Genomic DNA, 12,989 nt, shown 5'->3' on the forward strand with positions numbered 1-12,989 from the left:
TTGAATCAATGTGTCAAATTTGCAAGAAAAATTAACAATATATACAGAAAAAAAAAACAAAATCAAAAAAAATATATATAAATATATACATACATATATATAATAAACAAATCAACTGTTTTGCAATATTAGAAAACATTTTTGCAGTACTAAAAATATTTACAACTACAAAAATCAATAATAATTCCAATGCATATATACATACAGAAAAATTTACAACAAATAAGCAACAATAAACAAACTTTGGACAATCTTAATGTTGAGTGTATAGAAAATCATAAAAATTCATAAATATGCATGCGTGTGAAAGAAATATTTACCAAAATCAAATTTACCTTGCTATACATGAAATGGTTCTGGTTCTTAGGCTATTTCGAAATGCTTCAAACAAAACAAAACTACAGAATAATATTCTTGCTTAAAAATAATTGCAGCGAAAATGACTTCCGTATATGCTAGATATATTGTACATACAGGCATTCGTACATATACATACATATATACGTACATTACAATTTATATGTATAATATATATATCTATATATTTTAAAAATCACTAACAAATCAAGCAACTTAAGTAAGACACTTAACTTCACTCAAACCAAACATTTTTAAATTCAAACCCGTTATGTGTAGACAACTTTTGCATTCAAAACGGCTGTTGGGTGCTATCTATATAAAGAACGATCCATTTTGAGGTTTCCCACTTTTTTAAAAAACAAACATAGAAAATTCTAATTTAATGGAGAATGCTTATTATCATTCGAAAGAACATTATTTTGCATTTATTTTTTGAGGATTATCTCTTTCTGTTTTGCCGCAGCTATGTACGTCTCAGATGGTCTATCCGTTGAGTTCAATTTTCGATGACCAGTTCGAGCATTTCGTCTGGTAATTGGCGAATGATACGCGTGATGTTTTGCTTCAAGGCCTGAATCGAAGTGGGATTGTCCGCATAGACTTTGCATACTCCCAGAGAAAAAACCCTAACGGTGTCATAACACACCATCATGTTGGCAAATCGAATGGCCCAAAACGTGAAATTATCTGCTCACCAGAGTGTTTTTCTCAATAAATCCATTGATTGATGTGATGTGTGGGAAGTGGCACAGTGTTGTCGAAACAAAATGTCGTCAAAATCACGAGCTTCCATTTTAGGCATCCAATAGCCGGTTATCATGACGCGATAATTTCCACGGTTACGTTTCGCCGGCATCATTTTTGTACAAATATGGACCGATGATTCCACCGGCTCATAAACCACACCAAACCTTTGTATTTTCTGGATGAAATGGTAGCTCTTGAATCTCTTCAGTTTGCTCTTCGTCTCAAATGTGGCAATTTTGCTTGTTTGCCAGAAATGCGCTAAACAAAATTTCGCTCTAAAACGTCAGATCTTCTGGGAACTTTGCGAGAGTCCATAGAGCGAAGCCATGTCGCTTGGAAAGGTGCATTGGCTTCAATTCTTGCACAAGCTGTAGTTTGAACGATTCAAATTTAAAATCTCGACGGAAAATGCGCCAAATCGTTCCATATGTCAGTCCGAGTTACTGCGAATGGAGGCGAATCGACTCTCCATGGTCTTCGTGTACACTCTCAGCTACAGCTGCTATACTTACTTCACTGCGCGCTGGGTCCCAAAAACTGAGCGAAAAAAATATTCGAATTTTTGACTCACTCTAATAGAAATGTACGTACATATAATGAGGGATCCAAGTAAAGGTACTTTTTCCAATAGCCTTATGTTGACAGATCACGTGTGAGTCCGGTCAACTGTCATGTTGGCATTTAATCATGAAAAGACTTCCGTCTGGAAGATACTTCAGTATTCCGAATGCTTGAATGGACGCCTAAGATCCAGCTCTTTTCACATTAGCCATTTTTGATCAGTCTGTATAGATGTTGTAAGCTTCTCTGGCAAGTAGCTTGCTCTTATGTCGACCAAAGACTGGTTTGCCGAAATTTAGTACTACATTTTTTTTGAAAGAAATAGAGCTTTCATAATAGAAATTATACTGCACCACGACTTAGGGTCTATTGTGTCTTTGAGCTTTCATAAACCAAAAGAACAAAAAGATTAACCATTTTTATTCTAAAGTGATCTACGGTGGGAATTTGCTTAGAAAACGAAATGCTTACTTTGGAGTTTCTCATAGAGCTTTAGGCGTAAAAGTTTTCACTATTTCATTAAATCTGTTAAATAAGAGCTTTACGCAGAGCTGTTTGTTTGGAAGCTTTCATTAAATAATAAATAAATAAATCTGTTAAAAAGGAGCTAGACGTAGAGCTTTATGTTTAGAAGTTTTCACTACATAAATAAATCTGTCAAATACGAGAACTGGTGGAAAGCTTTCATTATTTGATTAAAAATGCCAAATAAGCGCTTTATATCAGATTTTATGTTTGAAAGCTTTCACTACTGTAATAAAACTGCTACATAGAAACCTCAAACAGAGCTTTATGCTTGAAAGCTTTTCTCAGGATTTATGCCTGAAAGCTTTCATTATTTTATGGAATCTGCTAAAGAAGAGCTTTACACCGGACTTTATGTTTGATAGCTTTCACTACTGTAATAAAACTGCTAAGAACTTTAAACAGAGCTTTATGCCTGAAAGCTTTCATTATTTTATGGAATATGCTAAATAAGAAATACCAAACAACGCCCCAACAGCCATTTTAAAGTTGAGTTTAGCGTCACTACTGATATGACTACACAAAATGACGACTTTTCGAAACGCTTTAAGTAAAAGTAAAAAAATCATGAGTATTCTCTTAAATTAAACCACACTGTATGTCGTATCTATAAGAAACTGAAATTTTTGTTTACAAAACATATCTATCAGTTTTATTCTATTTCAGTTCTAGAACACAGCACATCACTACACTATCAGCACGTATTTAAATGCTTAATAGCCCAAACACACAAAAAACAAAAAAAAAAAATAAATAAAATCAAGCCAACAATTTTTTATAAATGTGAAAAAAACACAACTAAAGTACATATAGTATATAACAAATGTGAAACATTACTTCAGCAAAAATATAAAAAACCACAAACAAAATTAAAAAATATATACAAGTACATACAAGATACATAAAATAATTCTAAAATAATTAAAAAATAGTTAAATTTCAAACATTTATCGTTTATCTGAAATTTATAATAAAATATACACTATTAATATTTAGAAAAATATTGTATTAGTTTTTTTTTGCTAAACCACGCGCTTCAGTTTATAGAATGAACTTTCTTTAAAAAATGAAACTCGAAAATATGCGCCTAAATGTAGACTACAACATTCGCACGCTTCTCACGTAGTGTTTTGCTTGAGCTAAGCTTGTTTAGGCTAGTTGCCTGCTGTAGTGCACTTTTCGGCTGATTCGCTTTTGAGCAAGCTGAATGCTTGTTGAGTTCAGGTTTTGTTCATTTTATTTGCAGTTAAAAATTTGGAAAATTGCTTGTGCTGCAAGTAGCTGCTATTTTTTTTTGATATTTTAAACGCATTTTACTTTGTAGTGTGCATTGCTGTGATATTTGTTGTTTAGTTGATCGAAAATAAAGAAAAACATTTATTTATATTAGACAGAAATTTTAATATCTTATAAAAGCTAAGAATAAGCAACTTAATGTTTTTGATATTGAAAAATATTTCGATTTTATATGTTCGAATATTTTTTATTTTTATTTACTAATTTCTAAATGGTTTCTTATAATGTTTTAAGTTAAATTAATATTTATCTTTAAAAATTATGTTTCAAAAGCACTCGATCGATGGTATTCATTACGTTTTTGGCTTTAAATTTGATCACAATCGTGGCTCGATGCGATGATGCATAATCATGATTTTTTCTTCCACAATTCCGGCCGATTTCGACGGATGATGTCAAGCAAACGCCTCAATACAGCAAAATAGAACTCCTTATTGACAGTCTGTCCCTCCGGAACAAATTCATGATGCACCAAACCATGAATATCAAAAAAAACCATAAGCATCACTTTGATTTTTAGCGACTTTGAAGTTGTTTTTTTGTTTTGGCTCATTTTGGATGTAAAACTCATAAATCAATGTCTCATTGGCAGTTGTGATGCTCTCCATGAATTTGGGATCGGAATTCGCACGATCAAGCATGTCCCAAGAGACCTGTTTACGGTACTCTTTTTGAAAAAAATTCAGCTTTATTGAGACGAGTCGAGCAAGAACGCGTATCAAAACCATTCGAACGAACTCGCGAGAGATATCGAGCTCTCTTGTTATCTCATATCCTTCACTTTTTTAATATTTTCTTCAGTTGAAGTGGTCAAAGGTCGTTCAGAACGAAGCATGTCTTTAACTATCTTTAACTATCAATTTCCGGTTACTTCAATTTCACATTCTAAATGATCAGCGTGAAGAGCTGAGCCGATTTAGACATGTCCGTCTGTCTGTATATTTGCGGAGTAGTCTCAAAGGTTTTGGGATATTGATCTGAAATCTTGCATACGTCTTTTTCCATCGAGTATCGATACATCTTCATGAAATTTGACATAGTTTATTTTCTAAGACAATGATGGGGTTCCCGAAGACACTGTTCTGATCGGATCACTGTAGCAAACTGACCGCTTAAAATCAAGTTCTTGCGTGAAAAAAAATTTATTTGACGACCCATCTGAGCGAAATTATTAACAAGGCATCTTTAAAATCTCCGTAGAAAGTGTTAAGATTGGACAACTGTAGCATATAGCTGTCAAACACACTGAATCTTCAAAATCAAGCTCTTCCGTGAATTTTTTATTTGGCGAGATATTTGCACCAAGTTCGGCATGCGATATTGACCAAAGGAAAGTTGGAATTTCCGAAGAAAATATGCAGCTCAGTTCACTATAGCATATAGCTGTCATATAAACTGAACGACCGGATTCAAGTTCTTGTGTGTGAAAATTTTTATTTGAAGAGATGTCCTCACGAAAATTGGCATGAATTATTGCCTAAGGAAAAAGTGCGATCTGCTCAGAAATTCTTTAAATAGCATGTAGCTGCCATAAAAACTGAATCATCACAATTAAGCCCTAGTAAAATTTTTTAATTTGTTAAGGGTATAACTTGTTTTTCTTTTTTTAATTCGTTTTATTTGTTTTTTATTATTTTATATTTATTTTTTAGTTTTTTAAATATTTTTTATTTATTTTTATTATTTATTAATATTTTTATTATTTTTAATATTTTTTTGCTTTAATTTTCTTTTATTCAGTGTTATTATTTTTTTATTTATTTTTTATTTTTATTTTTTATTTAGCTTAATTTATTTATTTAATTTAATTTAATTTTTTAAATTTATTTTATGTTTTTATTTGTCTTCATTTTATTTATTAAATTTTTATTCTTTCATTTTATTATGTTACTTTTCTTAATTTTTTTAAGTTCATTAATTCAATAAAATTAAGCCCTCGTATGGAAAGCTTTTTCATTCGTGAAGGGTAAACGTGTTTTTGTTTGTTTTGATTTGTTATATTTATTTATATATTTTTATTATTCTATATTTAATTTAATTTTAATTAATAATTTTTTAATTATTTTAATTTTTTTAATTATTTTATTTTTTTAATTGAATTGTTTTTTTTTTTAATTTAAGTTTCATTATTTTTTAATATTTCTTATTTTAATTTACTTTTATTTTATTTATTTTTAATTTAATTTAATTTTTTTAATTTTTTATTCTTTATTTTACTTAATTTTATCTTACTCTACTTAGTTTATTTATTTTTTTCATTTTCTTTTATTTTATTTCATTTAATAATTTTTTAGTTTTTTATTTTCTTAATTTTTTTAAGTTTATTCATCCAATAAAATTAAGCCCTCGCATGGAAAGCTAATTCATTCGTGTAGGGTAAGCGTGTTTCTGTTTGTTTTAATTTGTTATATTTATTTCTATATTTTAATTATTCGATATTTAATTTAATTTTAATTAATAATTTTTTAATTCTTTTATTTTTTTGATTATTTAATTTTTTAAATTATTTTATTATTTTTTAATTGAATTTTTTTTTAAATTTAATTTTCATTATTTTTCAATATTTTTTTATTTTCATTTACTTTTATTTTATTTATTTTTAATTTAATTTAATTTTTTTAAGTTATTTAATTTCTTTATTTTACTTAATTTTATTTTACTCTGCTTATTTTATATAATTTTTTCATTTTATTTTATTTTATTTTATTTTATTTTATTTCATTAACAAATTTTTTAGTTTTTTATTTAATTAAGTTTTTTATATTAGTATTATTTTTTTATATTATTTATATTTTAATTCACTTTTATTATATTTACATAATTTTTTTGAATTATTTTCTTTATGTTTTATTTAATTTATTTTTTTTACTTAATTTTATCACACTCTACTTATTTTATTTAGTTTTTTCATTTCATTTTATTTTATTTCATTTACAAATTTTTTAGTTTCTTATTTTAGTATTTTTTTTAATATTTTTTGTATTTTAGTTCACTTTTATTGTATTTCCATAATTTTTTTTTTAAATTATTTTCTTAATGTTTTATTTAATTTATTTTTTTTCTTTACCAAATTTATTTTATTTTATTATTTAATTTAATATTATTTATTTATTTTTTTTAATTATTAAATTTCTTTATCTTACTTAATTTTATCTTACTCTACTTATTTTATTTAATTTTTTTCATTTTTTTATATTTTATTTCCTTTAGAAATTTTTTAGTTTTTTATTTAATTAAGTTTTTTATTTTAGTATTATTTTTATTTATTATTTATATTTTAATTCACTTTTATTGTATTTACATAATTTTTTTTAAATCATTTTCTTAATGTCTTATTTAATTTAATTTTTTTTTAATTATTAAATTTCTTTATCTTACTTAATTTTATCTTACTCAACTTATTTTATTTAATTTTTTTCATTTTTTTATATTTTATTTCCTTTAGAAATTTTTTAGTTTTTTATTTAATTAAGTTTTTTAGTTTAGTATTATTTTTTAATATTATTATATTTTAATTTACTTATATTATACTTACATTTTTTTTATTATTTTCTTAAAGTTTTATTTAATATAATTTTTTAAATTTTTTCTATACCTTTGCAATACAAAGTTTGCTTTCAAAACACAATTGTCTGTCCTTGTAGATTAGTTTAATAACTTAACTATTCATAAAATATGAATTCTCCTTCTATTTGCAGACAAGTAAATTTTCCAATCAAAATTGTTGCTGGAAAAACGTGTGGATTCTTATTATTTTGCTAATATAAATTATAACAAAAATACAAAAAAATAGCAATTACACACCATTTGTAAATTTTCCGCAAAAAAAATTGTTTATCAACATTAATTTATATAATTGAAAGGGAAATTAGCAGAGAAAAATGAACACACATGTTTTAAAATTAAAAAATAGCTACAAATCCGTTTAAATCATAGTTGTTACGCTAAAAGTTTAATTGGCAGCCGTTAAAACTGTAAATAACTGTTCATGTGTAAAGTATTAAAAAAAATGTTGTTACTTCAGCGTTCATAAAAATAAGAGAAGAAAAATCATAACAAAATCTAAACAAAAAATAAAAAAAATACGTTTTTTTCTGTGTATTGTCTTTGCCCTGTTAATTGACATCATCGTTGTTGTTGGCGTACTGAATGAAGTTAGAGTAATATAAAAAATTCAAGTAGGAAGTGTAGATGAAAATAAAAAATGACAGCATGTGAGCAGGTCCTAAGCTTGCAAAAAAATAAATAAATTATAACTTGAAATTCAAAGAGATATTAACAAACGGTATTTGTAAGTGAGAGCAAGAGCGCAGTTTATATTTATTACCGAAAAAGTGCTGGGAATTTGCTTTGCGAAAACTCATAAAAATTTATTTCATAGCATTTCATAAGAAAATATACATACATACACATTCATATAATATACTATAGAGTTGGTAAAGAAAATTAAATAGTAAAATTAACAAAAAAAAAATATATATATATTGAAAAATGTAATAAAAAACTAAGAAAAAATTAAAAAATATAATTAAAATCAAATATATTTTAAAAATCATTAAAAGAGCAACAAAGCTCTAACCTTTATCACCATTGTAAGAAAAAATGGTTCATTGAAAGTATTATTATGGCATTATGCAATACTTTATATGTATGTATTTATGGCTAACTATTGACGAAGCTGTGCAGAAATTACAAAAAAAAAAACACAGAAAATAACTTGAATGTATGTTTTTTGAAGCAAATAAAATTTTGTCGTTTTTAAATGAAAATATGAGTATTTTAAATTTTTTAAAAATTTTGCTAAGATGTGGTAATTGGTATAACTGCTGCCACCGGCGGGTACTGAGCCGAGTACCTTCAAAGCTGTATTGTTCTCATCCATCCGAACAATATGACTTAGTCGGTGAAGCCTTCATCCCTTCATTCGCTGAGCTGTCGCCGTTTCTTGTACACCTCATCGACTGCCGTATTCGCTGTTGTCAATGCGCAAAGGATCATTACTCTTACGCAGAACCTTTCTCTGGAACATTCCTAAGGCCGACTCATCGGATGATGTCATTGTATCATGCAGGCTTGAAGGCGAGTTTGGTCTTTGTTCGTCGAGATAGGATTCCACTTTTTAATTGTCGGAATGTTGAACAGTTGTTTAGTCGGGGAAGGTCTTTAACTATGAATTAGGATAAGCTTCTTGTGTGAATTGTGTGTGCGTATGGGGTCCAACCTCTGGTAATTAGTACGGAAGCTAAATTGATAGGAGTTTCGGTTACAAGGTCTGACCGAAGACTTAATTCGGATACCACGGGGAGCAGGAGACCTTGGAGTTTGCTCCAACCTGCTCATGCGGACTGGCCTCTGAAGAACTGACACTTTGTCAATTGAATGTGTAGTTGCATTGCAACAGAATGCCGTGCTCAAAGTAAGCCAGATTTTAGATTGGCCTTGAACCCTAAAACGGTGGTTAATCTATCCATTCAACACTGCCAAATTGGACTGAAGATGCCTGGCATTTTCAGAGCACTTATCAACACATTAATTTGATGCGTTGGGCTTTTGAGCGATGTGGTGTTTGGCTGTCGTCAGCAGGTACTCAGTGACGTGGGAGTCAAGACTCAATTGCGACGACTGTGGGTTTGATGATCGGAGACATTTCATCTTGCACTCGTTCAGTACCAGACTCATTTGCTTTGCTTTATTATCTAGTCTGAAACCTCGCATGGTATGAGGCGGCTCGGGGAGGATCTTCCTGATCCTGACGAACCGACAGCTTTCATAGCTGTACCAGCTTTGCAGGGATACCCAGTTCAGACATAGCGGTTTTGTTTCGTGCTTTTCGGCTCTAAAATCGAGGAAGAGGAGGTGTGTGTCGATCTTCCTTTCTCAGATCTTTTCCAAGATTAGGCGTGTGGTCAAAACCTAGTCGATTTTAGATTTTTCAGCTCTAAGGTCACACTGACAAGGTCCAATCTGTTTCTTGACGGTGGGCTCGTTCTTTCACACACTACGTACGATAAGACCTTATATGCGATATTAAGGTAACTTATCCCATGGTAATTGGTGCGGATTGTGGGGTCCCGTTTTTCATGGATTGGATACAGCACAAAGAAAGTTGTTCATGCGACAATATTTTACAAAGTAACTGTTGCATGTACCTTGCGAGTTTTCCGACGCCGAATTTGTATAACTCGACCGGCAATCCATCGGCCGAACTGCCAAGCTTTAGATATTAGCTAATCGAACAAACTCTACTAGTGGTTCAAAGAGACTGGCAGTACCTGCGATGCAACTTTAAGGAACACATTTGAGTCTTTTGACAGTAAAGGAACACTCGTATTCTTTTACGCCGTTCTCGAGTAAAAAATAATTGGCGCAGTGCTTGATACTAGAAGTCACAACATAAATAATTCAACACAGGTAAAATATCTAAAATATATACCACTTTATTACTAATATTCGGAGTATTCATAATTATCTCTTCCTTCGCAGTTGGAGAGTCAATACTCAAAACTTTTAAATTCTTTTCCGTAACTATAGTTACGGTTCCATTAAACTCTATAAACGGCAATTGATTTTGCAACACATAGTATATGTGACACTCGGAATAAACATCCTTTATCAGCATTCCTATCATTTTTTCTGCATTTTGCTTTTTTCGCTCTTCTAACTTGGCGTTTACATGTATGGCCAATATGCCATCAAACTCATTTGCACCCAAATCAATGTCAGCATAACCCCAGTCGTCCACAACCACCGTTTTACTCGTGCATTTCCCGTTCACCAGCGCACCAGAGATCACATCACAGTAAACACCCGCAGGCAGACAAGTATATAAACGCTCCTTCAGATCCCACCCATTGCCATTGAAGGCTATAAAACCACGATTGCCACGACAGAAGGCAATTTGATTATCGTCATTGTCCCACCAATTGGACACTTCGGTGCCGCGCACTGCATTCTTGAAGCCCACCATATTATAGATTTGACGCCAGCGATGCTCACAAATCCAACCATTAACACAAGCGCCATCGGCGTCAAACTCCGGCGAGAGTATTTGCTCATTTTCATCGGCTGGTGGTGCCTGATCATGATCTTGGAAATCAAAAGAGCTCATCACGCGCATTATGCCATAGGGGTAAGCTAATGCGAAAGCGTTGGCCATCTTGTATTGCTTGGCATTTTTATATGTGAGCACATTGTTACCTTCGCGCTGATTATCGTGGTTATCGACAAAGACGAAAGCGTGCTCGGAGGGTAAGAAGCTCCACTCAGGACCCCAATTACGCAGCCACTTAAGTTGATTGTAACCACGAAAGGCGCCACCTATTTCCTCCGAGAAACGAAATTCTGTCACAGCGCCCAGCGGACTGTACTCATATTTGCTGATCTGTTCGAAACCATAATCGACGACTTCCTGGTAGATGAAAGGACGCGCATTACGTGGGAAGCCATGTGCGGTGTTCAGATCATGCATGCTGTCATAAATAAACTGCAAATAATTTTTTATGCAAAATTAGTATCGTGTGAAGGTAGAAGTTGGGTTAACTTTAAATACCTTCAAATCTTCCGCCGGCACATGCTTGGCAGCATCTACACGAAAACCCGCCACACCTAACTCAATGAGGTGATTCAGAAATCCAAGCAAATGTGCACGCACACGGTCACTGCTCTGATCCAAGTCTTTCAGGCGCACCAACTCACAATTTTGCACTTGAAAACGATCATTCCAATCCTGTATATCACAAGTCGAATGAAAATCCTGCGCTGTATAAGGCACGGCGGGAAAGTACTTCGCGTCTGGATAGGCAATCGAGCCGCCCGTACCATAGACGACACCATCATACGAGGCAGCCATATGATTGAGCAGCACATCGACGTAAATCCGCACGCCAACAGCGTTACATCTGCGCACCATATCGGTGAACTCCGTCTCATTGCCGGAACGTGTAATTAGTTTGTACGAGACCGGCTGATAACGCTCCCACCACGGCCGTCCAGCGATCACTACATTCTCAGCGACGGGCGAGACCTGTTTGGGTTTATTCGTGAATATAATAAATAAACGCTCGTTTAATTTGTTATTATCAGTTTGTGCTCACCTGTACGCCGGCAAAACCGCGCGGTGCTAAAAAGTGCTCGCACTCTCTGGCTATATCCGTCCACTTCCATTCGAAGAGATGTACAATCGTATTCCGTTCAGCCCACCAGTGTGGCTCGTGTTGCGCCTCGACAACGGCGATGAGTGTCAGCAAGCCCAGAGCGACATAACCCAAAATATTAGTTTTAAGCATTTAGAGCGCATTTGTGCTGACCGTTATACCGCGCGTGTACACACTATCCGCACTTTGCGAGCACCGCGGAGCTTTTATACGATTTTTTTCGTATCTAACACTTATCATGTGGTTATCTACTGATAACTAACTGCAAGATACTCTCGTTGGTTTGTATTTTACAAATGCGTAAGCGGCATATATGCTGCAAGTAATGCTGCAAAAACAATGTCAAGGTACTCTCATTTCATCAATTGAATAATTCGCTATGAGCGCTCACTAGCTAGTAGGCCGCTGTGTTTTGATGACCAAGCGTGACTACAATCGGGTTCTTAAAAAATTTACGATCTATCAGAACCCTTTGCTTTATTATTTAAAAAACAGGCCAGATAATCAGTGATTTTTTGCTAATTTTGAACCGCTTCGTAGCGCTAAATATAGATATTTGGGGGTAAATCACTATTTAGCATGACTAATAAATTTTATTAGCCAAATAAGTGCTGACTGTAGTTTTGTGCGCGTGCATAAAAATGTTTGAGTAACATTTATTTATTAAATAATTTCATTGTGACTTGGCGAAATGTGTACACCGTGCAACAAAATAAAAGTTCCAACTTCCACAGTTAATCAACGGGAACAACGGGAAAGACTTACAGCTGAACAACGTCTACAAATATTTCTACTTTAACACGAAAATTCATGTAAATAATGTGTTTCGAGCGCTTCGCTCAACTTAAGGTCAACATAATCAGCCTACTGAGCGTACTGAGCGTACTATTCGCAACAACACCGCCCATCTTGAGACCCAGCGTTCATTATTGTACAATATTCAACCGAATATAATACGTTCAGCGCGTAGTGAAGAAAATATGGCTGTCGCAGCTGAGGGTATACACGAAGACCGTGTAGAGTTGATTCGACGCCGCTCGCAGCAACTCCGACTGATGTATGGAGCGACTTGTCTTAAAACTTGACTTAAATTGAAAGCGTACGAAATACAGCTTGTGTAAGAGCTGAAGTCGCTCGACCTTTCCAAGCGACATCGTTTCGCTCTTTGAACTCTTTAAAAGTTCCTAGTTGATCCGACGTTTCCGAGCCAAGTTTTGTTCAGCGATGAGCTCCATTTCCGGCTCAATGGGTGTGCAAAGAGTCATAATTGCCGCATTTGGGTCGAAGAGCAACCTGAAGAGATTCATGAGTTGCCATTTCATTCAGAAAAAACAAAGGTTTTTTGTG

General features: G+C 32.5%; 1 protein-coding gene across 1 annotated transcript; it reads right to left on the reverse strand.

The window, feature by feature from the left end:
• Positions 1-8,202: 8,202 nt before the first annotated feature.
• LOC126756147 (alpha-amylase-related protein-like) lies at positions 8,203-12,074 on the reverse strand. Its single transcript, XM_050468998.1, has 3 exons — positions 11,583-12,074; positions 11,039-11,512; positions 8,203-10,972 (listed from the first exon to the last, which is right to left on the reverse strand). Exons 1-3 carry the CDS (start codon positions 11,772-11,774, stop codon positions 9,869-9,871), a joined length of 1,770 nt encoding a protein of 589 aa, XP_050324955.1. The 5' UTR covers positions 11,775-12,074; the 3' UTR covers positions 8,203-9,868.
• Positions 12,075-12,989: the final 915 nt, after the last annotated feature.

This window comes from Bactrocera neohumeralis, chromosome 4 (genome assembly GCF_024586455.1).
Source record: "Bactrocera neohumeralis isolate Rockhampton chromosome 4, APGP_CSIRO_Bneo_wtdbg2-racon-allhic-juicebox.fasta_v2, whole genome shotgun sequence".
Lineage (NCBI taxonomy): Eukaryota > Metazoa > Arthropoda > Insecta > Diptera > Tephritidae > Bactrocera > Bactrocera neohumeralis.